At 43.5% G+C, this 26,626-nt stretch overlaps 2 protein-coding genes across 7 annotated transcripts; one reads left to right on the top strand and one right to left on the bottom strand.

Moving 5' to 3' along the window:
• Positions 1-1,467: 1,467 nt before the first annotated feature.
• On the bottom strand, positions 1,468-22,364 carry LOC132993946 (WD repeat-containing protein 37-like). Of its 4 annotated transcripts, none has more exons than XM_061063941.1 (15): positions 22,214-22,364; positions 19,717-19,972; positions 15,697-15,793; positions 15,508-15,603; positions 14,385-14,449; positions 14,032-14,115; positions 11,207-11,345; positions 10,838-10,909; positions 10,639-10,683; positions 10,433-10,509; positions 10,033-10,267; positions 9,791-9,932; positions 5,414-5,548; positions 5,062-5,176; positions 1,468-4,596 (listed from the first exon to the last, which is right to left on the bottom strand). In XM_061063941.1, the coding sequence occupies exons 2-15, from the start codon at positions 19,867-19,869 to the stop codon at positions 4,465-4,467; spliced, it is 1,587 nt and encodes a 528-aa protein (XP_060919924.1). In that variant the 5' UTR covers positions 19,870-19,972; positions 22,214-22,364; the 3' UTR covers positions 1,468-4,464. The 4 variants fall into 4 exon arrangements, with proteins under 4 accessions (XP_060919924.1, XP_060919925.1, XP_060919926.1 ...); XM_061063942.1 differs by lacking the exon at positions 22,214-22,364 and adding an exon at positions 21,710-22,011; XM_061063943.1 differs by lacking the exon at positions 14,032-14,115 and having other exon boundaries at positions 22,214-22,353.
• Positions 22,018-26,394, top strand: idi1 (isopentenyl-diphosphate delta isomerase 1). 3 transcript variants are annotated; one of them, XM_061063945.1, is made up of 7 exons: positions 22,018-22,151; positions 23,305-23,459; positions 24,123-24,295; positions 24,388-24,480; positions 24,580-24,710; positions 24,810-24,914; positions 25,428-26,394. In XM_061063945.1, exons 2-7 carry the CDS (start codon positions 23,308-23,310, stop codon positions 25,638-25,640), a joined length of 867 nt encoding a protein of 288 aa, XP_060919928.1. In that variant the 5' UTR covers positions 22,018-22,151; positions 23,305-23,307; the 3' UTR covers positions 25,641-26,394. The 3 variants fall into 3 exon arrangements, with proteins under 3 accessions (XP_060919928.1, XP_060919929.1, XP_060919930.1); XM_061063946.1 differs by having other exon boundaries at positions 22,025-22,151; positions 23,192-23,459; XM_061063947.1 differs by lacking the exon at positions 22,018-22,151 and having other exon boundaries at positions 23,445-23,584.
• The last annotated feature ends 232 nt before the right edge of the window (positions 26,395-26,626 follow it).

Genomic DNA, 26,626 nt, shown 5'->3' with positions numbered 1-26,626 from the left:
TTTCGTGGGGGGCCCATGCTACCCCTGTGGACACACCCCTGTATCTTTGTTTCTCCAGAAATCCTAAGTGGACATCCATTGATACACTTTATTTAATTAATTTTTGGATGATAATGAGTCATTTTCCCAATATGTAGGGATAACGGTGCTTGTTTTCTCGTGATAATGGGTTAATTTCTGGTGATCTTGGAAATAGAACAAGAGTCAGTTCCCTGTGAGAGGACGGACCACGTCACTCCAGGTGAGTTTAGCTGTTGGTTGAGTCGGATATCACTACAAAGGTCGTTCTCTGCAGGCAGGTACATATAGTGCACTCATTAAGCACATTAAATACATATTTACCAGATGCTACATACATACATACATACATACATATGTTGAAGAAAACGTTAAAAAGGACAAACATACCTATGACAAAAAAAATGGAAAAACTGGTGTGGAGGGCCTGCTGACCTGCCTGACTAGCTAAATGTTAAAGTGAATATCTCTACCACAACAGTTCAAGCATTGGGGCTGTAAACATAAAGACTGTTTGATTAACTGACTGATGGATTATACATTTATACAAATATATATCCTTAATACATACATACATACATATATATTTACGACCATTTATCTATACAAAAATACATAAACTCACAAACACATATACAAAGTTACACACATAAATTTCTACATTCATAAATACTATACTGTATAAATATTGTATATTTCTTTTCTAATCTTCTGACTACTCAAAGCTCTTTAACACTGCAGGTCACACCTACACATTCACACACTGATGGTAGAGACTGCTCAGTAAAGACTCCATCAGAAGTAACTAAACCATATGCTGGGCAACTTGGGGTTAAGTGTCTCGCCCAAGGACACATCGGACATGTGGCTGCAGATCGAACCTCCAACCTTACGGTTGAGAGGCGATCCACTCTACCAATGAGCCACAGCCGCCCTTAATAGAAATAAACGGACATACAACCACGCAGACTGCCATCCAATCATACATAAACCCAATCATCAACACATACATACATATTTACATAAATACAACCAAAGATGTTTTATTGATTATCTTTTTTTGTGTGTATCTCTCAAGTGTTGTGAAATAGTCCACCTCATTGTTAGACTATTTGTTCCTTTTTGTTCTTGTTCACCTGGAGAAAATAACAGATGAGGGTCCAAGACATTTTACTAACACAGATTTTAAATTGAAGTTTAGATATTTACATTTTAAAGAACACCAGTCATATGTGAAATTATTTCCCTTTTCCACTTTAAATAAAACTCAAACACCGTCTGGCTCCTTTCTCATTAACACTGGGTTTCATTATCCGTCACTGCAGCAGCATTCACATCCTCATGATTAAAGTGTGACTTCCTAAATGATACATATCTTATAGAGCTGAACAAAAAGGGTGAGAGAGGTTTCAGTTAAATAAGATGAAAAGGAGACACGGAGGACTGGGGGGGGGGGGGAAATCACACATTTTTCTTTATTGGAAAGCGTCAGAGAGCACGTACCCGTCACAATAAAGAATGCAAAGTAGATCACATAATGCTGCAGGGAAGCGAAGCCTGTCCACTTTGAATCTGACACACAATAATTTCATATATCAATCCAAGATCATATTTCCTCAGAGTTGTATTCAAACGTGGGCTGCGGATCGGACTCTACCTGCAGAGCGATATCTGTGGGCGACAGATTAGTTCTTTAACAAGGCTTTGATAAGGCTAATGCACCTTCTTTTAAATGCACTGGTAAGGCATTTCAATCACATTTTTTAAGCACGTTTCTATAAATCTATCCTGACTCTATTGTCGGGAGAAGCAGCAGCGTGAACTGAAGCCTACTTTTCGGGTAACGAATACACACGTCTAGATTATACGCTGAGCTACACCTGCAGCAGACACACGAGATCATCGTAAGGATCCCTTACAGCACTGACATGAAGTTAAGAGTATGACTTCTTCTCAAGATATTGCACAAGAGTAACAGAAAAATAAACTTCCCTGGATTCAGACGAAGCCAGACTTTAGTTAGAACTCTTTATGTTTTTCAAGTCACAGTAACTGAAATAAGAAATGATGCTTCACTCAGAGCACGGGGAAACACCGAGGATCTGGGTTATTGCTTCTGTGTTTGGATAAAGAGCGACTTTCACACTGGGGGGGAAAAAAAAGCGACATTTACAGCAAGAGGTGCAAACGAGGCTGAAAGTGTGTTCAGACCAAAAGTGAAGCAAACGAATGAAATCTGAAATAAATAAAGCGATTGCAGAAACAGAATGAGATGTGCAACTGGGATGAGAAACGTGCACATTTGTTTGTTTGAGCAAAACATGAAACATGTGATGAGGGGGGCCTTTCTGCAACAAGATTCTTCTGCTGCTTCATCAGCTCTGACTGGGGTGTTCCCGGTCGTCTTGCAGAAACACCTGACCAATTACAAAGTGCATCCTGTTTTAGTTCAGCATTTTTTTAAACTGTTCTCGGTCAAATCTGTTATTTGGGTTCATAGCGCTGCAGGAAGACAGATTTCAGAAACTGTCACTCAGTGGAGACAGATGGAAACCCCCCCCCCCCCCTCCCCGGCTGAAACAGAGCACCATCAGTGAAATCCTGACCCGAGCTAACAGGTCATCAAACTGGGACCTGGTACTGATCCAGGCTAACAGGTCATCAAGTCGCTGGAAGCAGCAGCACAATTCATCCAGACCCAGTTCATGAAGGAGGAGGGAGATTTACTGATGTGATGATTTTTTATTTTTAATAAACACAAATGAACCGGCGACATCTGCTTCTCTTTTGGTCTGAAAACATTTTCCCCCTCAAAGAGTAAACACAGGGACATCATACTGACCGGCTCTTTGTGAAGCACAAAAAAAAAGAGCAGTAACAAGTTCACTTTGGGATTACAGCAACACGGGGCTCTGACAGGAGGAGTCAGTACTCCACCAACACGAGGAATAATCAGCAGAAATTATGGCTACAAGTAGTGACGCCTTAACCCGAAGCATTCAGAAACTATGATCAACATATTCACAGACCTACTGAAGGAGTGCAGTTGTTCTCCTGTTATTGCTCTGCTCAGAATAAAGCAGTGGATGATTAAAAAATGAAATCCTACTGTAAACATGGAACAAGGCAGAGTATCAGCATCGTACGTTTGAAATCATCACAACATGAATCTTGAAATATTGAGGCTGGATGTGAACTGAAAGCATCATAAAGGTAACAGGTGAGGACTCCAACGTTCACACAGGACAGCAGATTTAAGACTTTAAACCGCCCTGCAGGCTGCGTGCTGCACAGGTCATCTGACAGGTATGATATGTTTGATGATAAAAGAACAGAAGCATTTCACAGAACATCGTCACCTCAGCCAAACTCCACTCAAAAAGATGGAGAACTGTAAGACACTTAATCCAGGAACTAGAACGACCTGCAGGTCCTTTAGTCAGGCCACAACATAATATATACATCAGTTCTGTAGAGCGTCTTCTCCACGCTCTGCAGGCCTTATGACTCTATATTTATAACTCTACATGAACATGTATCTACATGCAACCACTTAGCAGTAACGTAACAACAGTGACGTCAGCAGCGACTGTGGACTCAAATATATACTTTATACTTCGGGGGGGGGATGTGGGGTCAGCGTAGCCATGTCACAATTCACAATTCATGCTAAATAATTTAAGGGTTTGCTCACAGGAGATGAGTTCTGTGGCCTCGCACACACGTTCAAATGCTGGAACTAAGTCAGTCACTTAAAGGCTGGATGCAGTGTTTTTAAATCAAGGTGGGATTTCTGTTTTAAATGAAGTCTAAAGGACTAAAAGGTTAAAAAGTTGTAGGTATTGATCAGGTAGATTGTTTCAGGCGGCAGCAGTGCAACAGGCTGTAACGATTTAAATCCCTCAGGGGGGAAGACAACCAATCAGAGCACGTCCACTGAAAGTTGTTTTTGTCAGTGACCAGCTCATATTGTTATAATAGATAGATAAAAGTATAGCGAGATAGACGTTTACATTTTGAAAGAGTTAGATGATATTTTTAACCGTGAGCAGGGGATGACGTCGCTCTCCTAAAACACACCAAAGACTCCATTGACAAAAACAGCGGACGCACTTGAATGGAACAAGGATTATGTTGCAGCCATCGCAGCATGTTTCACATCTGAAGTAATCTATTAAAGAGATATCAAACTGTAAGTACACATTAGTCATTTAGACCCCAAAATATGATCATGCTTAAAAAACTAAACAATTTAATGAACAATCACACGATGTAGCAGCCTGACATCAGAGAAACACATCAACAACTAAAACGCTTCACAGGTTAAACACGTGCGAGGCCACAGATTACTCCTGCTTCACTCTGTGTGTGTGTGTGTGTGTGTGTGTGTGTGTGTGTGTGTGTGTTTTGTTGTGTGTGTGTGTGTGTTTATGTGTGTCCGTGGTATCACTTCTCCTGCAGCAGGGCGGGGATGTTGATGTTCCAGCCGATGGCCTGTCGGTCGAAGCCGCAGGTGAAAAGGTTGCACGACTGGTTCTCCTCGTTCCACGCTGTACAGCACACCATGCGCCTGTGACCCTGCACACACACACATGCACACACAGGTTTAAAATGTTAGTTTGTATGGGGTGCAGATGTCCTAGCAGTTAGGTCCCGCCCCATGTAAGGAGGCTATAGCCCTCCAAGCGGGCAGCTGGGGTTCAAGTCTGACCTCTGGGTCCCCCCCCTCTCTTACTGGTTTCCTACTCTATCCACTGTCCTGTCAAATAAAGGCAGTAACCCCTCAAACCCATGACTGTTTATAAGAAGTGGTAGCAGCCTCTTTGAAGCCTGGACTGTGTCATCAGGACACACTATCTAGGGTTTTGTAGAACCGGATATGACCATATTTGGAAGAGAGGGTGGAGCTAGAGAGAAGCGAGGGATGCATCTGTCATTCAAGTTAAACTTCAGTAGACAGATTCTATATTTGAGATCACAATTATCAAACAAAATTCAATTAAATCCTGAAAAACAGGAGGATCTGTCTGCTTCTTTTCTCACCATTCTGTTGCTGCGTGGAAGTCTGGCCAGCCTCACTCCGCTCATGTCAAACAGTCGGACTTGTCGATTGTCGTGCGGCAGAGCGATGATCCTTTGGTTTGCAGAGACGCTTATCCTGAAAGATCAAAAAGAAAAAGCTAATTACTGGATCCTCTTAAATATGCTCACTTAAACTCTTTACTCTAAAACTCAGCACTAGATTTATACAAGTATGGCAGTTTGACTTCATCAGAATTCGTCTTTCTTTTCTTTAGTAAAATCTTTATTAGCCTGCAGAGAATAAAAAAAGTAGAACTTCTTCTTTCTTCGTCAAATGCACCAAACAGCCAGCGTCCTACCTCCTCTCACCTACCTGTTCACAGCTGAATCAGTGCGGATGGTTGCTATGGGCGACCTCATGTTCTTCAGATCCCACACCTTCACCGTGCGATCGTCGCTCCCTGAGACCACGTTGTCCCCGACTGTGAACACTGCAGACGTCACCGTGCTAAAAAAACAGGGCACACACACACACACACACACACACACACACACACACACACACACACACACACACACACACACACACACACACACACACACACACACACACACACACACACACACACACACACACACACACACACACACACACACACACACACACACACACACACACACACACACACACACACACACACACAGAGAGAGGAATGGTTACACAAAGAAAACTAATCTGAACAATTTAAAGTGAAGGAAGTTTAAAGGGAAGTGGAGGTGATTCCTGTACCACTAGTTCTGCAAACAAAGGAAAGTTTTAGGAGGGAAAACTTATTCAAAGACACTGTCATCATGCTCTCCCACATTCCCTGTAATTACTCGTACACCTAAAAGACGACACACACACTTGCAGTTATGTGTGTCCATTTTAACTTCAGAGTTAACAGTGTGCGATTCTTCATTAAAATGTGACTCCCTGTTTAAAAACTTGTCGAGGTGTCACCTTCACAGTGAGGCACCGAGGTGTGGGCAGGGTGACACCTGTGCTGCTTTCCTGTTACATAAGTGTTTGCATCAGAAACACCTTGATTTGTTAAGAGACGGCTCACACTGTTCAGAGTGTTCGAGGTGACGTGGAAGGCAAGTTTCACTCGTCTCTTCATAAGTTTACAGTCAGCTTCATGGAGCGTTTCGACGCTTGATCAGATGCATCAATATTTATATTTACACTTTGATGTGATTTGTTCATTGCAGAGCTTCACTGTGGTAGCTTTTCATTTCTCGGGGTGCATTAGAACACAGCTCACCCGGTCAGCCACAACATCATGACCACTGACAGCTGAAGTTAAGAACATCTTTATCGCTTTACAATGGCACCTATCAGTGTGTGGGAGACATTAGGCAGCAAGAGCACATTTTGTCCAGATACCACAGCACACCTTCAGAGGTCTGGTGGAGTCCAGGTCTCGTCAGATCAAGGAGGTTTTGGTGATGACTAGAAAATATAAATAATGCCAAAGAATATATTTTGCTGAATCATTTCATCAGCCATGTTGCTCACATTAGGAGCACCCAGCATCATCCTCTTCCTCCTCCTCCGCCCTCACCTTTAACCAACCAGGCGTGATGCACTGCTCCACATGATAGCACTGAGGTCCAGACCCTTCTTCCTCCATTATTTACAGAAAAAAAAATCTCTGATTATAGATTGAGATTAGCTTCACACGATCGAGCATCGTCCAGAGTTCCCCTCCAATCTTTGCTCCATAAAACTGGCTTCCATCTTAATTCAAACTGACATGGCATTAAGGGCTCATTAGGGGACTACACTGTGCCCCATTAGAGCGGCTGAGGCTGCAGGAAGGCGCTGCATCGTTACAGGAACCCTCTGACACTGCGGGGAACAGCCCACCTGGGAATCCAGAGGGAGGAGAGGAGGGTGGGAGACCTAATCAGAAGAGGTAATTGATTAAAAGGTTGATTAAGGTTAAAGGGTTTGTAGACTGGGTGCTGAGGAGAGGGGGGGAGCAGTGTTACTTAATGGTGTCTCTGCAGTGAGTCTGACAGCCAAGGTCAAGACTCCTAATAATCGGAGACCTGGGGAGTGAAAAAGGAAGAGAGGGAGTAACTGCCAATTTCCACATAGTCTGTGCGCGCGTGAGTGAAGCCGCGAGCAGCTGTACACACATCACAGGAGAACCAAAAGATCACAGGAGAACTACAAGATCACAGGAGAACTACAAGATCACAGGAGAACTACAAGATCACAGGAGAACTACAAGATCACAAGAGAACTACAAGAACAACAAGATCACAAGAGAACTACAAGATCACATGAGAACTACAAGAACAACAAGATCACAAGAGAACTACAAGATCACATGAGAACTACAAGAACAACAAGATCACAAGAGAACTACAAGATCACATGAGAACTACAAGAAGAACTACAAGATCACAAGAGAACTACAAGATCACATGAGAACTACAAGAACTACAAGATCACAAGAGAACTACAAGATTACATGAGAACTACAAGAAGAACTACAAGATCACAGGAGAACTACAAGATCACATGAGAACTACAAGAACTACAAGATCACAAGAGAACTACAAGATCACATGAGAACTACAAGAAGAACTACAAGATCACAGGAGAACTACAAGAAAAACTACAAGATCACAGGAGAACTACAAGATCACAGGAGAACTACAAGATCACAGGAGAACTAGAAGCTATCACACAAACACACACACATGCTCACAGACGCACACACATGCACTTCTCTCAGCCACTATCCATGTGTGTGAAGGCATCTGATGGCAGCAGAGACAAACGGGACATGGCGTTGCGTTTGTAGAGCAGGTTTTCTGTCACTTCTCGTTCGCTCTTGGCCGTTTCGTTAGCTCATGTTCGCTCGTCGTCTCTCTGTAATTATGCCATGGTGGTGGGATAGAGGGTGTGTGTGTGTGTGCTGCACTTTTAGCCGCCGTGGTTTCGCTGTCAGAGAGCGTTAGCTGTAATTGCCGGTGAAGTCGGTGGAAACGAGAGAGGCCGTTTCCCCTCCAGCTCTCAACCTCTGCCGCCTGTTAAACCATTCACACTCTTAAGTTTCTGCAGGAGGGAGGACGAGATTCTGCAGTTCATGAGAACTCGTTATGAATTACTGGAGCGTCTGAAAAATGACCCAGAGAAACGGCAGAGAGACGGGAACGTGTTGTTGTTGTTGTTGTTGTTGTTGTTGTTGTTGTTGAACAGGTTGCACGGAGAAAGGCGGGAATCTGTCCATCAGAGTTGTCATGATACCAGATTGTAGTAAACATTTAAATATCACCACCTGTTTAATTACCACGGCAACAAAAATAGAAGTCCCAAACACCCAATTCATAGCTCTCCTAACTTTTCACCCCCATATGGGACCCCTGAGCTCAAACGTTGTGTATATCACACTCTGAAGACCATCTACTGCCTTTTGGGAAGAGAAGAAGAAAAGAGCCGAGGTGAAACAAAAAGGAGGCGGGCTGCTGTAACCAGTGAGACGCTGCAGCTTAATCTCATTACACCCATTGTCTATGGAGAGAATTAGAGCGGGATCTGCAGGAATTATACATGTTGGGGTCGTACATAATGAGCTCCATGTAATCCCCACACTCGGAATAAAAGGCTGCCAGCCAGCGCACACAGTGTGGCACACACAGACACACAGACACAGACAGACAGACAGACAGACAGACACACAGACACACAGACACACAGACACACAGACACACACACACACACACACACACACACACACACACACACACACACACACACACACACACACACACACCTTATTCCCTTTTCTTAAAGAGTGCTGCCACTGAAAGCCACAGACGAGCCTGACTGTCATCATTTCAAACTGAGCGGCTGCAATTGAGTGTTAACAGCGAGCGAAGTGCCAAATTACACAGAGTGGAGGATTAACGCAGAAACGGACAGAATTATGAACAGGAGAGTGAGGCAGGTAGAGAGACAGAGAGAAGCAAAGCGTCAAAGTGAGGAGAAGTGCTCGATAATGAACGAGAGGCAATTGCAAGGTTTGGCTTAGAGCAAAAAATAAAAAGGTCTGTCAATTAATGTTTCACTGTTAAAATAAAAGTGCAGAGGAGGGAATGACAGAGCAGAGAGATGTTACAGCACCACCCTGTGGACAAAATAAGAACGGCAGGAACCATGGAAGAGACAGATAAACCTTTCACACATGAATTCATCATTTAAGGACAGTCAGGTCCTGATGAGAGCGTGCAGGAGGAGACAGACTGCTTATTAGGATCAGGGGGCTTGCAGGATAAAGTCCTGGTCGGGTACAATCACTTCTATCTGAACCACTTCTCTTGACCGCTTCCATCGCTGCAACACCTGTTGGTTTGACCTGATAACTGGTCTCATATCTGGCAAACCGAGGGGCGTCCAAAACGGCCATGTGGGGATTGCCTTAAACCCGCCTACCTTCTCTGGTCCAAACAAATCCAGATCATTCAGGACCAGAATCTAAAGTTAGAAGGAGGACATACTGACTGCTGCATTGTTGTCAGAGAAGCCAGCACTTCAACATAGCATGTTTCCTTAATGTCTGATCAGATAGTAAGATCACTTTATCATTTCACTCACTACACATGCTGATTGGACCTTTAAAACTGATTGGACCTTTAAAATTTCAGGAGATTTTCAGGAGTGGGAAATATGTGTGACAGGTGTCAGACTTACTCGGTGTGTCCCTGGAAGACGTTGACAGAGTGGATGGACGGATCCCTGAAGTCCCACAGTCTGAAGGTGGTGTCTCTGGAGGAGGTGACCACCAGGCGCTGGGTGGGGTGTGTGCAGCAGTGTGTCAGCTCCTGGTCATGACCTGCAAACACACACGCCATTAAAAAAAAACTTGTTTTCACCAAATATCCTGAACCACTCATCTATTGTCTGATGACGATATGCGCGCTCTGGGAACATACCAGTAAGTGCATGGACCAGTTCAGACGTCTCCACCTCGTACAGGTTTGCAGCTCGATCCCAGGACGCCGTCACCACCTGTCGGCCTCCCACCAGCCAATCAGCTGCGATCACAACGCCCTGGTGGCTCTTCAGGGTTGCTGTGGCGACACGGACCGTGGGGACCTCAAAGGGCCCCTCTCCGTCCACCTCACCTTCCTCTCTGTCAGAAGAGTCCTGGTCTTCATCACACGGGGCCTTCGGGTGCACATAACACAAGTTCAAAGCTACAAAACTGTGAAATTAGGGGCTCATTTTAACGTCATTCATTTACCACAGTAAGACAATGCAACTGTCTGTATATGTTCTTTTTTTTTTTCTAGGATATTCCAGTAAGGAGGAGAACTGTCGATGGATACTCACACTGACATCTGGTGGCGGCTGCGGGGCAGGAAGCTGCACCATGTAGCGCCAGATGTGAGACGTCTGGTCCCCGGAGGCTGCAGAGAACACGAGCACACGTCAACAAACACACACAACCGTCAGATTTGCAGGAAATCATCAGATAGAGACGACAGAGGCCGAGAAAAAAAACGATCAAACAGTCACACCAAGATGTGAACTCTTACCTGTGAGCGCCATCTGCTCCGTGGGGTGAAACTTGATGGAGTTGACTGTTTGGTGAAAGATGAAAAATGTTCATTTGTTATATAACATGTAAAGTAACCTGCTACATTGATTATCATTATTTTTGTTTAAGAACGTTATGCATTACTTGGCATGTCTATGTTGTTGAAAAGTGATGTAATTCAAGCCTGTGAGTATTACCTGATCCTTGATGTCCAGCGTACCTCAGCAGACATTTTCCTGTCTCTATACTCCACAGCAGAGCAGAGTGATCTGTGAAAGGACGGCAACGTGAGCTCCCCCACATTGTATTTCATGCAACAACTCCATGACTGAAAAAGCTCCAAACCGAAGATGGTGTCTTCCACAAATGCTTGGGTTTAAGGACAACAACCAACATTTGCAACATCTCGTTTAGAAACTAAAATTCAAACTATTGGCACTCTAACAAACCAACGTCTTCATCAAAACTAAAAAAACAGATACCAGGAGCACAGTGATGCTCTTCTAGCCTGATGAAACAACACCGCAGTGTGAGACAGATCAGAGAAGTCAAGTGAAACGGTGTACCTGCAGAGGCCGTGCCGAGGACCACCGGCTGAGTCCGTGTGACGCTGAGGTCCCAGATCCCGTCCCGGTGGCCCACGTACTCTTTGAGCAGCTGACATAGAGCACGCGACCCTGCGGTGGCTTTAAAACTGGACACAATCTGAGCAGAGAGGAGGAGAGAAAAGGTTTCATGGAGGGGAAAAGACACGGGCACCAAATTTAAACCCAACAAGGTGTTGCTTAATTCAGAGGCCAGGTGAGATTAAAGTACCTACAGGTGCACCAATATGAAACCTGCAGAGATGATGCTGATGCGGATTTCTTTGGTGAAATATCCTGATCCTAAATACAATCATATGTAATGCTTAGTTAACAAGCACTCGGGATCCTGACAGGTTATACGTTTAATGACAATAAGATGATGCGTGAAGGTTGAGGACCACCAGGCTGAAGAACACGTTTCCCCCCCGATCAGTCGCCCTGAGCGGTGGGCACTACATTTGTATCATCATAACTTCAACCATCGTATCACAACCTTCAGCACAGTGTGAGGATGACAGGAAAACTGGATCCAGTATCTCAAACATGACACAGTTCTTTTTTTTTTAAGTTTTATACTTTCTTGCACCTCTCGTTTCTTAACCAGCCACCCCGAAGGTCACTTTAACATTTCATATAAAGGTGCAGCAGAGACAGGAAACAGACGGGGGTCCTCAGAACTGATGCAAAAACAGGGTGGGGGCGGTTGTTCTGCCTTTATTGAAATAAGACAGTGGATAGAGTTTGAAACTAGGGAGAGAGAGAGAGAGTGTTGAATGAGGCGTGTGAAAGGATCTGCAGGTCAGACTTAAACCTGGGCTGCCCGATTCAAGGACAACATCCTCTGTACATTTTTATGTTTTCACAATCCCTTTTGGCAACATGTTTCTCCTGAACCCACGACAAAAAAACGGAGAGCAAGATATACTCGAGACCAGAGTGCTCCGAGACCGAGACAAGACTAAGACCATAAAAATCACTGAAAAATCATTCTCCTGTGTGCAGTGTGTCACTCACTTAGACCGTAACACGGTAAGGTTGCAGCCGTAGAGTTATATACTGTACATACATATACATATATATATATGTTAGTCATTCTTTTAGAAAGGGGCGTTTTCCTTCTAATCATAGTAATGACGTGGAAAGTAGCCCGTCAGTGGTGATCTTGATTTAAAATCTAAAGTCTGTCCAGTCTGAGACCGAGACAAGACAGAGTAAAAATGCTTTTGATACCGAGCGAGAACAAGACCAGTCTTGAGACCCAAGACCCATATAGAGGTCTTGGGCTGAGAGTCTTCCTTGCAGCGTCCATGGGTTTGAATCAGACCTCAGCCCTTTGCTGCACCCCCTCTCTCTTCAGCTGACCTATCTAACAAAGGCAAAAAGGCCCTCAAAAATAACTTTTAAACACTGTTTGAAAGCATCAACATTATGTTCAGGTTTCCATCTAAGATTTAGAAGTCTGCATACTCAGTTAGAAAGCATTGCTAGTTTACTAAAAAAGATAATTAGTGTGATTCATTCAGACTTCTGTGATGTGTTTATCTTCTTGGTGGCCTTCGTTACAGCCTGCAAATTCAATAGTTTTCATCCTGTTGCCGTATCCGAGGATGTTTCTGCAGAGGCACACAAGTTGATAGCTTCAAGTTCCACTAAAATGACTATGTGTCACTGCAGTTTGAATATTAACTATCTGACCTGCCGATGATTCGAGTGGTGCACATCTAAAAATATCTGGTGTTCAGTTACACATGTCAGGCCTCCAGATGAACTAATAAAAGGCTGAGCTGCAGTTTCAGTTGTCACATAGAGATCATAAGCTGCACCGTGCATGCTGCTGCAGGCCGACAGATGACCACAGCGGTAAGATCACATCACTGGCAGTTATGAGACGCAGCAGCAAAAGCATCTGCTCAGGCTGAGTTAATGAACGCTCTCATTCTGTCTGCGCGGTTCACATTCATGTTACAGTAATAACAGTCTTATTGTTTCAAACACAATGAAAAACAGGAAGCACAGCCCAGTCCTGTCAGGGTCGACCGAGCACACTCTGGAGTTAGTGCACATCATTAGTGTTGGGTCATGTTTCTCAGACAGCTGATGGTTAGCTGTTTGATTATAAAGCATCTAGTTCTGTCAGGAGATTGACGAGTCTGACCTTGACCCTCTTTGCTGACATTCAAATCAGAAGAAAAACCGCCCCTTCTGCTCTTCACCCAGCTGAGATTTTGATGAACAGGAAACATGCAGCAGCAGGTTCATTAGAGCACGGAGATAGTAGAGGTGGCGTGCAGACAGTCTATGGTCGTGCAGCGATCACAGGGAATAAAGGTCACCACCCCCTACTACTGGCTCCAGGGTAATTCTCCTGATTATATCCTGCTGCGTTCTCACATCAGCTCACTCTGACTTTCTGCAGAATAAATACGAGGAGGCTGGAGGAGAAACTCCGGGTGAGGTCAGAGAGAAAAAGTTGTTTCAGGGCTCTGCATGTCAGGAGGAGTTCCACAATTTGTGCAAAGACTTCAGGGGTCACTATGGTATTTCTTTTCTCTCGCAATTCCAGATGTTTTTGCTCCTACTAGGACAAATAATACCTTAGTTTCCCTTCAACTCTGACATGTCAAACCTGATGTACTTATTAGGTTTGAGGTTTCAAACTTTAAAAGCTGTGTATTATTTAAAAATGATGAGACCGGTCTTTAGGATGCATCAGAGTGGAGCAGACGAGGAGTCAAGGTCAGACATTAAAAGTAAAAAACCAGACCCTCCCATGATGCTTTAGCGACAAACATTCAGGACGTTACCCATGAATCTCCTCCCCACAACTCCCATGTGGCCACCCTGAAGTTGCGAGGTCCGCCTATTTTTCGGTGGAGTGTGTACAAACGCTATGTCGACAGGAGATTAAACAGCAAAGAGTCAAAAGAGAGGGAGTTTCCTGACAAACACTGAAAGTTTTAACCTGTTTGAATCCAAAAATCTGATCATTAATGCATCAGCTCTTATAGGTTTCATGTATTTACCCACATCTTAGCATCTCATGGAGCTTTCTTGTCAGTCTGGTAGCTTTACCCCAAAGACTTACAGCCCAAATAATGACACAGATAACAAACATCATGACCGAGATGGAAAGTGGAGGAGAGCGGGATGGAGGTACCTTGCTGGTGGAGGCTTTGTAGGTTGTCTTCAGTTTCTGTGACAGCTGACTGGTGCTGTGGCTCGCTGTGTGACAGACACACAAAGAGCAGTGTTTGAAATTCACCACCCAGTAACAAACTGGTTTCACTGCTGCACTAATGGCCCATTAAAGTGTCAACTCTGTGAACTGCAGCCTGACGACACAAAGCCCCGGGTGTGTTTTCCTGTTATAAGCTGTCACTTTTGTCTGTTAATGACTAAACCAGTGCAGAGGAGTAAAGGCTGCGTAGTCAGCAGGGGTGGAGGTGTGTAATTAATGTCCGGGAGGTTGTTGAATAAAACAAGATTAACAACTCTAAAGAATAAAAAAGTATTGCTCTCTCTGGACACACTTCTTCCAGTAAGGATTTCATTTTACAATCATGCTGCCAAACTCAAACACAAAAGCCCTTTTCAGACTGTTACTTTAGCAAAACTGCATTAATGAAGCTCAGCTGTCACATCTTTGTACGGTCACACTGATTCTGCGACGGCCTCGTCTGGATATCTGTGATGCCCAAGAGACGGTATGATCTGCAGAGGGATCTGCCAGCAAACCCTCTGCAGTCAACTTCAACGGGCAGGCCCCATGTCTTCCATCTGTCTGCAACCAGATGTGCATATCTGGCCTTCTTCCCCTCAGTAGCCTCCTCCATCCAGTCTTCCCATGTTCACCACCTGTCTTGGTCTAAGGGAGGTGATTGTGATGGAGTCAGGGAACAGGAGCCGTTTCCACGGGTCGACCACTGGCTCCGCTGATCCCGTCTCACATCTGTAACGCCTCTGTTACAACCTCTGAAGAAGCTTGTAACAGCAGTCTGAAAAGGGCTCAAGATTCTCCCTGCAGGTCCCTCTTTGCTTATTTGTCATATTTGTGTAATTAGATTCTGAGCCAGTGCAGCAACTCATTTCTATTTTCATTTTTCAATAACTTGACGATTCTTTCTGAGATTATTTCATTAATGGTAGGGATTCTAATAAATTCCTGCAAAACTGATTTCAACAAACATGCTTTAAAATACACTTCAATCTAAATGAAGCTACCTTTGCACCACAGATGAAGCCAGGCAGATTGTGTACAATGACGGTATGAATCAGCGTACCTTTGGTTTTCAGAGCTCCCTTTGTGGGGTCTCCTCCCTCGACCGTCTGTCCATCTCCAGTCAGACGCTCGTTCAGAGAGTCGATCTCTCGACGCACTGAGACGTTGGCACAGAGACGGGACATCAGTGACATCATCACCTGAAGATCGATACAGACTATGTGTGTGATCATAGAAAACAGCTACTCACGTTCAAGGTTTTCAATGTAGAGGTTTTCAAACTCGCGCTCAATCTGTCCGAATAGGTCGAGGAGGTTGCTGCGTAAGGCGAGGGGCAGTTTGGAGTCCTGAAGAGACGGAAAGATAAGAACAACAAGTTAATATAACGGACAAAAGGCTCTTAAAATAAACATATTATAAAATGTAAGAACACTGAGTAGTGAGATATCAGGTTCATGTACTTAGAAGCGCTGTATTTAATTTAAAGCTGGTTATTAAACGGAAATGAAAACAGATGCCTCTTTATGACCCGTACGACCATCATGAAAAATATTTAGCATCATTTATTATTGGGGCCATCTGGTTGGTGTCAGGAGAGGAGATTTACAGCACGCTGCAGAAACAAGTGTGTACATAGAGTTTCAATGCAGAAGACGGAGAGATGGAAAAGAAGAGCAAAATGAAATGGGATTTAGATTTAACTGCTTTACAAAAAAGTGTTTAAGTTATCGTCTGAGTTTACTACAATACAATTTGAATAATCAGAACCATATAAGCACTTAAGTAAAGTTATAAAAAAACATTACATGGCATCTCTCCGCTTTAATATTTAACAGACTGTAAATATTGATGTTTGAGACCTGATAACTGCTCTCATATCTGGCAAACCGAGGGGCGTCCAAAACGGCCGTGTGGGGGTGCCTTAAAACCGCCTACCTTCTCTGGTCCAAACAAATCCAGATCATTCAGGAGCAGAATCTAAAGTTAGAAGGAGGACATACTGGCTGCTGCATTGTTGTCAGAGAAGCCAGCACTTCAACATAACATGTTTCCTTAATGTCTGATCATATAGTAAGATCACTTTATCAGTTCACTCTCTACACATCTCACTGATTGATCCTTTAAAACTTTGGTACTTGTTTAAAGGTCCAATGTTTTGAATTCTTACTGCAGACCCCAGGGGTCAGAGTAACACATTACTCCTTTCACACTATCGACCACCGCTTAAATTACGGTTCTTTCTTGTTTTGATGCTCCAGCTCTTAAATTACTGCCTTGCTTCCTGAATGCTAATTGTAGCTTTTAATACTCATGTTCTTTCACTCTCTGCTTGCCTATTGCTTTTCATATTCATGATCATGTTTTCTTAATTCTGAGTCATTCTGAGGTTTAAATGGAAAGGGTGAAAAACATCATGACTCAAAATGTACAAATGTTGAGACATGCAAACAATCAAACGATGCCGCTAGGAACACAATACAACCTGCAAGTTTACCTGATTAAATCAGCAGCCAGCCGTGCAAACACTGAGCATAGAGAACTACGTCTAAACTTAAACTCATCACTTTTAACTCACCTCCATGCTGACCTCCTAGAGTCACCAGTAAATATCTGACCACCAGTCTATGCTGCACTATCATGCAGAGAGAGAAAGACGTAAAAAAAAGCTGCAGCCAAAACAAAGGATTCAACAGGCTGCGTTTGACAGCTCGCCTCCAGAGAGCTGCTGCTAACTTCTCGAGCCACCTGAAACACGAGGAAACCAAACACTCAACTGTCACTCTTCCTCTTGGCTCGCGTTCAAAACCAACAGTTTGTCACGGTGACGTTTACCGCCTGACCATTCTGTCAACACACTTTGTGAATGAACACACAACAGGCGGACCCTTATGGATTCAAAGCTGCTTAGATGTGGCTCTGAAAGCTGCTGCGGCTAATAATGACAGCATTGAACAGACTGTGTGTTATATATACAGTATATAGATGTGTGGGTTCATAAAGCTGTCTGCGTGAGCTGCAGGGGGTCCACGGGGTGCCTTTAAACAAAGCCGTCATGTTTGGCAAAAGACAAAAAGGTCCGGTGAAAAGACTCATCAGACCTGGACAAACGGCACATATTAAAACTTGATGAGACAACAGGCGGCTGCAAGCTGAGCTCTGGTTTTAGAGGCCCAGAATTCAAGGGCAGAGAAAGTAAAGGCTAAAGCAGGGCCATGGTCAAAAGCAGGGCTGGGAAATACTGACAAAATCTCATTATTTCAGATACTTCGATCCAATAGTTTCATCTCCAACATCCAAAAACACGATACGATATAACTCAGCGTAACTGCACATATTCAAAACCTAAATTTGGAACTTTGTAAGACCCAAACACAGATTCCACATTATTCCATTTTTGCACCACTTTTCTTTTCAGACGTTATGTTGGACTCAACGGCTTTGAGTCCCATTTTCTTGAGTTTAAAAGCCTTCATGCACATCTTGCAAGTTTTCCTCATAATCGTCGTTTGTACTTGCTAACCATTCTGTGGATTTTTCATCTGATGCATTTACCATCTTCTTCTCTATTTCGTTCACAGTTTGTGAATGTGTACGTAATTCTCTGCCGTAAAAGCTGTGAAAAAGCTGTGAATACCAGTTACAGTTTGTAGTTACTACTATCAAAAAGTTTTATGAAGAGTTATGAAGAACTTGAAGCCGTTTGGTGAAATTCTTGGTTTCATATCGGGGAACTATGGCGTGATTAGCAGAACAAGCCGTTTATAGCGCGCTCTGCTGACTCAGCCTGGGATTACTCCAACATACGTTTTCCTCATTATCTGAAACTTTGCCCACGTTTAGTTTGAGCATCCAGCACTGTAACACTATAAAAACGCAGAAAAAGTCGCTCACAAACACTCTTTATTTTAGAGGTCACGCACATAAATATCTCTCTGCAGCCAACTCCCAGCTAACAAGGCAGCAACCAGGATGTTCTTGATCAAACATGAACAGCTTTTATCATCGGAGCTGCTGCAGACAGTTTGCATCAGGAAACGCCTGCTCGTATATAACGGCTTACTGTCCTTCCTCTCTGCAGGAACAAAATCAATGGTAGCTTCCACTTGATAAAACAGGCGAGTTAATAGCTAACTACATGACTCCAGGGAGCTTGAATAGAGGCCTTTGTTTTAAGTAACAGAAATCAGTAACTTACATGTTCATATGCACACGTTTAGAAGAGAGCCGGACTGATCGATATGTCGGTCATTATCTCCAGTTACTGATGTATAGTTATGTTATACATATGTTCTATGTTCCGTTAGATTTCAAACATTTTAAAAATAACAAATAAATAAAAGAAGCCAACAATACAAAAAGACACAACTTCTGTAAAGACTCCATTTATATCGAGTCTGTTCAAGAAGGGGTCCAGGATGAATTCAAATAAAAGTATCTGGTCCTACCCTCTTTATTCCTCTTAAGCTTTATCTATCGACACTTTCAAAATAAAGCTCCCAGCACTGTCTGCAGCACATGGAGCACAGCATCAGGGCTCAGCACTTTCGGTTTGTTATGTAAAATAATGTTTAGAGTTTTTGGTTTGAGAGAGCAGCCTCCAGAGAACCTTCAGAGAGTCGTATCAGTGCTAAGTCTGAATTTCCTGAGGGAACCTTCCCAAGGGATTAATAAAGTTCAACTCTATCTATCTATCTATCTATCTATCTATCTATCTGAGTGCAGAATCCACACGTGATGGTTTTATTTTATTCTGGCCAAAATGTTCTCAGTATATGTTTTTGTATCTTTAGACTTTTCTTGTCTAAAACAAGTATCTAAGTAAAACATCCCGTTTCAATCAGGCTCTGTTGAGAAAATGTTAAATCTAGAAGATGACCCACAAACAACAAGCAGGAACACGTTCACTCCAAAAGCGCTTCTGTGGTTAACTTAACATGACACAAACATTTCCTTCGAGGAGAAACCGCATACAGAAACAAATTGAAGCATGGAGCCTTGGATGTCGCAACACCCGTATAAATATAAAAGCAATGCAGTTAAACCGGCTGGTACTGTACTCTGTCACTGTCACTGACGAAGAACAGCTCTGCTACGACACGACAGCATGACACACAAAACACTCAAGAGTAACTTTCTCTTTTCAGCAGATTATGACTACGAGATACTCTGCCTTTTGAGCTGCAATTTCACCAACATCTTAGTCTGCAGCCATCCTAGTGTGTATGTGTGTGAAAGAGAATAAAAGCATGTGTGTGTGTGTCTCCCTCACCTGTCCCTCCAGCATGTCTCCTCTTGTGATGCCTGGCGTCCTCTCCTCTGTGCTGTTCGTGCGCCGGATGGATAAACTGTGAGCTTTGCGCTTCTGCTTCGGGTGACGGACAGCAGAAGCTGAGCCGCTGCCGCTTCCTCCCTCAACAGGCATCCCTCCTACCTGTCAGGTGGCCCTGCCCCCGACTCACCTCTCACCTGAGAAGCAGGTAAACAAACGCCAGGCTTGCTAGTTGGATTAGGTTATCACCAATTGCCTGCAGATAAAAAAAAGGAGGTAAAGTTCAGGTTCACAGTCTCTGCAGGAACCAATTAAGTGTTCCCAGAGATCCAGACCATTTCAAAGAGACATATGCACATAGAATAGAACAATAGAATAGAATAAAACACAATAGAATAGATCTTTATTGTCTACCAAATGTGGAAATTTGTCCTAAATTCTCCAGATATATATAGCAGATGAAAACATTCAGGCTAGGGCTGCATGATTCTTGCTAAAATGTGGATCAGGATTCTTCTCCCTGAGTTTTGACAGTTCCGTGAGTTCAAAACACGTGCTGTCTATTCTGAGGTCTGATTATTGAATTAAAAATGTGTTTCGCTTTACGTTGTGTGAGTGTGACTAAAGTAGCACTGGAGATAGTTGTGAAGCATATAAGTGAACACGTAAATTATTCTGAACACACGGACGAGCAAGTGAAAAGCCTTCATCTAGAAATGAGATCCCACCTATAAATTTTTTTTATGATTAATCATGCAGCTCTTATTCAGGCAGTCAATAAGACAGACAAACCACATAATGATTTAGATCTCATCAGTCAATGTGTGAGGTTAAGGATGTTTATAACACTTAAATGACTTCTTAAATACAGTTTTTAGTTGACGGCCTCTATAGAGCCCCCCTGAGCTCAGAGGCTCAAACTGGCAGCAGAGAGGTTGGGATGTATCTGCTTGGATGCTCCTCACTTTCTTCCTTGTCCTATCAGGGAATATTCATGGTTGAAGTTTTTCATGTTTTTCATTTTCATTCATTATTATTCTGCCTGCTGTTAACACGATCTTAAAGAATGAATACTTTAATTTCTGAACCCAGCAGGAAGATTAAGATTTACTTTATTGAAATTCTGTTTTTACACTCTGTAAGTCATGCAACACACACATAGGCTGAAATACACACATGCAGAAACAGGATCCTATGGACATGCACTAATGGGGAGGTCTCAGAGTGACGGAGCTGCTCACAGCGGGCGCTCCTGAGCTAGTTTGGTGCCTTGCTCAAGGGCACCTCGGCAGTGCTCAGGAAGCGATCTGGCACCTCTCCAGCTTCCAGACCAACCATATTTGGTCCTTACCGGGACTTGAACCGGTGACCCTCCCGTTCCCAACCCAAGTCCCTACAGACTGAGCTACTGCTGCCCCTAGCTAGCCAGTTGGGGGGGGGGGGGGGGGCAGGTGTGGCAGAGTTTAAACCACAGAAGTGGCTCAAAATGTGCAAGTTTTCAATGACAGAAACCCCCCTAAGGTGGCCCCGTCTGACAGCACTCACTCTTGTTTCCCTGTCAAGCGTTGCTTGCATTATTGCTATGAATACCTACATTTGAAAATGAAAGTCAATATATTTTTTGTTGATGTCAAAACATTTATGACATAATGGTAATGAACGCTGGTTGGAGGGGCCCCCTGTGATTTTATGCCTAGGGCCCCTGCAGACTGTAGGATCGCCACTGCTCATAATATCGTTATGAAGGTGTATGTTTATAATTAATATGATGGCCAACAGGGCAGTGCATGAAAGATACAGCTAGATTAATTTATTTAAAGGCTAAAGAGCAGAATTTACATAATAGTGACATGTTATCTTACGTTGTTATCCCATTTCAAAGCAGTTATAGTAAATATAACGCATGCTAAATAAATATCTAGTGTAGCTGTCATCATTCAGGATCAATTATAGATTACATTTTGACATAAATATGTAAAATAAGGAAACTCACCGCTCACTGATTTACAAGCTAGCACAGGCTAACCACCGCGTTTCTAACGTTTAAAATGAGTGAAAACAACATTACGGAGGAGCTGTAACCTTCCTCACTCGATGTGAAATTATGTTAAGCCTTCAACTGGAATATATCGACATGTTGTCGACTTATTTACGAACGTTTATGACGCGTTTTAGTTTGACAGGTATTAGCATTAAAGCTAAATGTGGACACATCACGGATTCTATTGGTGACGTAGTTTGTATTTGCAATATTTGTAGCCAATGGGCGGCCACGCGGATGTGAAAGCGTCCAATGAAAAGCCGTGATCTCAGACAGAGGAAGTGAAAGCTGGGTTGTTCGACACAGGCTCTCACAGGCTCAAATGATCGTCGTAGATAAACGCACTAAACGTTAACGGACGTGTTTCATCCACCGGGAACAGATAACTCTCTGTGTGAGTAATATGACGTCTTATCGGGTTCTCTGTAAGATGTAAATATGGAGTAGAGTTCATACTTATGTCCAGTTGTCAGAGGCCTGGGTGGAGCGGGCTCTGCTGTGGTGTGATGGCGTGTTGACAATCCGGGTTCAGTGGAAGTCCCGGACTGGGTTTCTTTGGAACGGGTCTACGTAGTCTTACATACCATAAATAAATGGCTAAATGCTAAAGAAGAGGATTAGAGCAACTCAAAATATTTTTGGAGGTCCTAAACCACCAAGCAGCAGCCTCAGTGTTAAAAAATGCCAAAGTGCATAATCCTGCAATTCTTCAAGTGTCTACTAGAGGCTGGCTGCGAAAGCACAGGAAGTCACATACACACCCATTAAAAAAAAAAAGCCTGTTTTTACAACAGAGATTAACATGTTTACAGCCTGGTTCAAAAAAACAAATAGGTGTGATTAGCTCATGTCTCGATCGACACACACTGTACAGGGGGTGAATGTTTTGATGACTCATCAGTTTTGATTTGCTGAAGGATAAGAGTTATTCACAATAAGGCGTGTAGCTGACCTGATTGACAGGTGAGCGCGGTGTAACGGTTTGTCAGGAGGTTTAAAACCCGCCTCAGCTCCAGTTCTCAGTCTGTTGTTAGGTTGACTGAAAGTTAGACTGAGACAGCATTTCCAGCATGGAGACCGCCATCGATGGGACTCCAGCGCCCCCTGCAGGGACAGACGGGGGACGTCACTCAGGCTGCATGCATTAATAATTACAGTTTGCTAAACCTCTTGTATTATGACTGAAAATAAAATAAGCTAAGATTTTTTTGAGTCATGTCTTGTATTATCAATGTATTTTTTCATTTCATGGGGACTTTGAACTATTGAAGAAAATAATAAATATTCTGCCATTTTGTTAAATAGTTACCTATCAACCTAAAATGTAGTATACTTTTATATGTTTAAAAGGTCTTTCAATTATGTAAAAAACAAAAAAATTGGACTCTGATTTTATGATCATTCATGTCAAAGTTCATCCTGATCCCCTTTTAGTCCAGTAGGTATCTTGTGCAGCGTGTCTTTCGATCCTGATTGGCTGAATCCAGTCCGGGTTTTCCCTCCGCCCCTCAGCTTCAGTCCCGTGATTGGTGCTCTGTTTCTGTCAGGCCATGGTGCGGGCCGTGTGGGCGGTGCTTCGAGTGATGTCCTGTCAGGGAGCGGCTGCACTGAAATCAAACGTACCTGCTTCCTACAGAGCTACACCACCGAGGCCAAGAGCTGTGAACACACCTTTCAGCGCGTGCTGCAGAGCGACACACAGGTAAAACAGGCCGCTGTGAATTGTGGATTAACCCGGGATAATCCTGCTGACTTTAAACCGAGTGAACGCTGTCTGTCTGCTGAGCTGCACTGAATCCTGTCTGCACACGCTGTTATACTAAAAATGTAAAGTGGAACCAAACTCCATTTACTAAAGTCTTGAATTTGATTCCGCTTTGCGTGTATTTAACATTTTGAACTTTCGACTAAATAACTCAAAGACTGAGTTTATTCTCTTAACTTCGGCTCGTAAAACTGAAGCTAGCAGCTTATTCTGCGGTATTATTTTAACATGTACTTCTTGTAAACACTGTGGCCGAGCTAAAACAGGTGATGGCTAAAACAGGTGATTTCCCCGTAGACATGTCAGACCTGCTCAAAAGTTTTGTTCTAGTCTGGGGGTGGATTCCATGGGTGGAGATACCAGGGGAGGGGAGAGGATTTTTTTCTTTTTACCAGAGTCCCACTGTGACATCACAAGGAGCACATTTGAAACAGAGCATTTTTCTGTGTTGTAAGACTTATGCAGACCACAAACAAAGGACTGGATGGGTTTATATCATATTCTATGGGTCGCAGCGTCTGTTTTTACATGACTTTAACAGGTTTGCAGCTCTTGACTTAATGTTCATACCCTGCCTGTTACTGCTGATGTGCTCTGAAGTCAGGTGAGACCCCTTCAGTCTGCAGTCAGAATGCCTGAGATCACCACCGACCACCTGGACGAGAAGCAGGTGCAGCTCCTGGCCGAGATGTGCATCCTCATTGACGACAACGACAGCAAGATCGGAGCGGACACCAAGAAGAACTGCCACCTCAACTCCAACATCGACAAAGGCATGTCTCTGACACGTGGCACCGCGCACACCTGAGTTACTACGAGCACTTTTGAAGTTCTGATTTAAGCTCAATTGTTTCTGTTTTATCAGGTATGTTGCACAGAGCGTTCAGCGTCTTCATTTTCAATAGTGAAGAGAAGCTGCTGCTTCAACAGAGGTCTGATGCCAAAATCACTTTTCCAGGTAATCAATGAACCTTCCAGTTAACCTCCTCTTATTGTCCCGTGTCCTCATGGCGTTGTATGAAGTGTAACTACTCTTCCCCGTGTCTTCTGCTCACAGGCTGTTTCACAAACACATGCTGCAGTCACCCGCTGCACACAGACAGCGAGCTGGAGGAGAAGGAGGTGATCGGCGTGAGGAGAGCCGCTCAGAGGAGACTGGAAGCTGAACTGGGAATCCCCATGGCACAGGTAAGCTCTGTGCGTGTGTGCGTGTGCGTGCATAGAAGTCCTGGCTGCTGTAATTAAAGAGGATTATGGAGGAGCGTCTGATCTCTACCTTCCTCTCAGGTGACTCCAGACGAGATGACGTACCTGACGAGGATCCACTACAAAGCTCAGTCAGACGGCGTGTGGGGAGAACACGAGATCGATTACATCCTCTTCATGCAGAAGGTAACACTGTCCTGTCTGATGATTAACATCACAATACCTGATGGGTGTTTGTGTGTTTATCACTTATTCACCTGGAGCCAGTGGGAGGGGTTTTATTCCCTGTGATCGCTGCACGACCATAGACTGTCTGCACGCCACCGCTACGATCTGCATGCTCAAATGAACCTGCTGCATTATATTTCCTGTTCTTTTATTTTTATGTTGTTGTTGTGTAAATTCATATAGTCTGTGTGTGATGTTTGTTAGCTTGTTCTTGCTGTGTCGTCTTTGATCGGAGAAAATCGCAAACTAATAAGTTCCAGTCCAGGAAGATCTCCTGTCCTTACATGTTCTTGGATTTCCTGTTAAATCAAAAAGAAAGAAGAACTTGAACATTGAAGTGTCGGTGTGCCGGTTACTGGATAATAATTAGCTAAAAAAAAAACGCTTGACGCCTGTGACGATGAGAGTATGTCTTCCTGTATTATGTCGTCTTTTTATGAACTTTAACATTTTCAATTTGTGTCTCTGCAGGATGTGGAGTTGAGTCCAGACCCGAATGAGATCCAAAGTCACTGTTACGTGAGCAAGGAGGAGCTGAAGGAGATGTTGGAGAAGGCGAAGCGCGGCGAGCTGCTGATCACGCCGTGGTTCAGACTCATCGCAGAGACCTTCCTCTTCACGTGGTGGGACAACCTGCACAACCTCAAACAGTTCATGGATCACAACAAGATCCACCGCATGTAAACCGGGCAGGGACCCGGTTCACCTCGGGCCGTGTCACACTGCACGCTGATCACCTGCAGACCCTCAGAAGAACACAGGAGAGATGTAGGACGTCTATGCTTACAGAGGAGCAGCGAGGGGTGATGTGGTTTAACGGCAGAGGAAATGTAGGACTGGAGCTCTGAGGTGTACTCGTCTACATGAGGTGACTCAAGTAGACCGACTCGTAGTCTTAAATTCTGTAGAAAACACTCATCAGGTAGCCGCACGCTGGATTTATAGACTGATGGGGAGACATTAAAAACTTATTTACAACTGTATGAAGAAGGAGAATATTTTTTTATAGAAAAACGTAAAGTGCCTGAGTCCAGAGGTGTGTGTTAGGGAGCAGGTTTGATTTTAGCATGCAGATCTAAAAAGTCTGTATCTAGATCAGGTTGATCCAATCCAACTTAAAGCCGAGGGTGACCTGGAGTCACTGAAATTTGGATTTGCAAATAAATCTGGATCATTCTGATAAACCTTTTGAACATCAGAGCCCTGGATCATGTTATCATCATGTGTACAGATATGAAAAACCAGGATCCTCTTCTTCCAACATTTCCCAAATTAATGAAAAACCTGGATTCTGATGATGTGAATGTAAAGGTACCCAGAAACGTCTTAATGTGCTGATGTGAAGCCTCAACAATCACTGTCACTCTGTAGATAGTAATAGTGTCTGGACATAAGCTGCATCTTTGTACACTTTTACACAATAAAAAGTTTGATTGTGCTCAGTGGCTGTGGATGAGTCTGTTTAAAACTGATGCAATGCACACCTGAAAACTTCTAGTGACTTTCAGAAGGACTGCTCGCTCACAGCAGGAGACTATCCCTCCACACATCAAAAAAATCTGCAGGTTGACAGGTTAATTTATTCACTTTGGCTTGCAATGCAAAGAAATGTATGTTAACATTGATTTCTGAAGCACTTTGTAAATGATAAAAAAACAGAGTTCATATTT

The sequence above is a fragment of the Labrus mixtus genome, chromosome 19 (genome assembly GCF_963584025.1).
Source record: "Labrus mixtus chromosome 19, fLabMix1.1, whole genome shotgun sequence".
Taxonomy (NCBI): Eukaryota; Metazoa; Chordata; class Actinopteri; order Labriformes; family Labridae; genus Labrus; species Labrus mixtus.
Note: the sequence above shows the minus strand (reverse complement) of the source record. Positions and strands in the feature narration are given on the sequence as shown.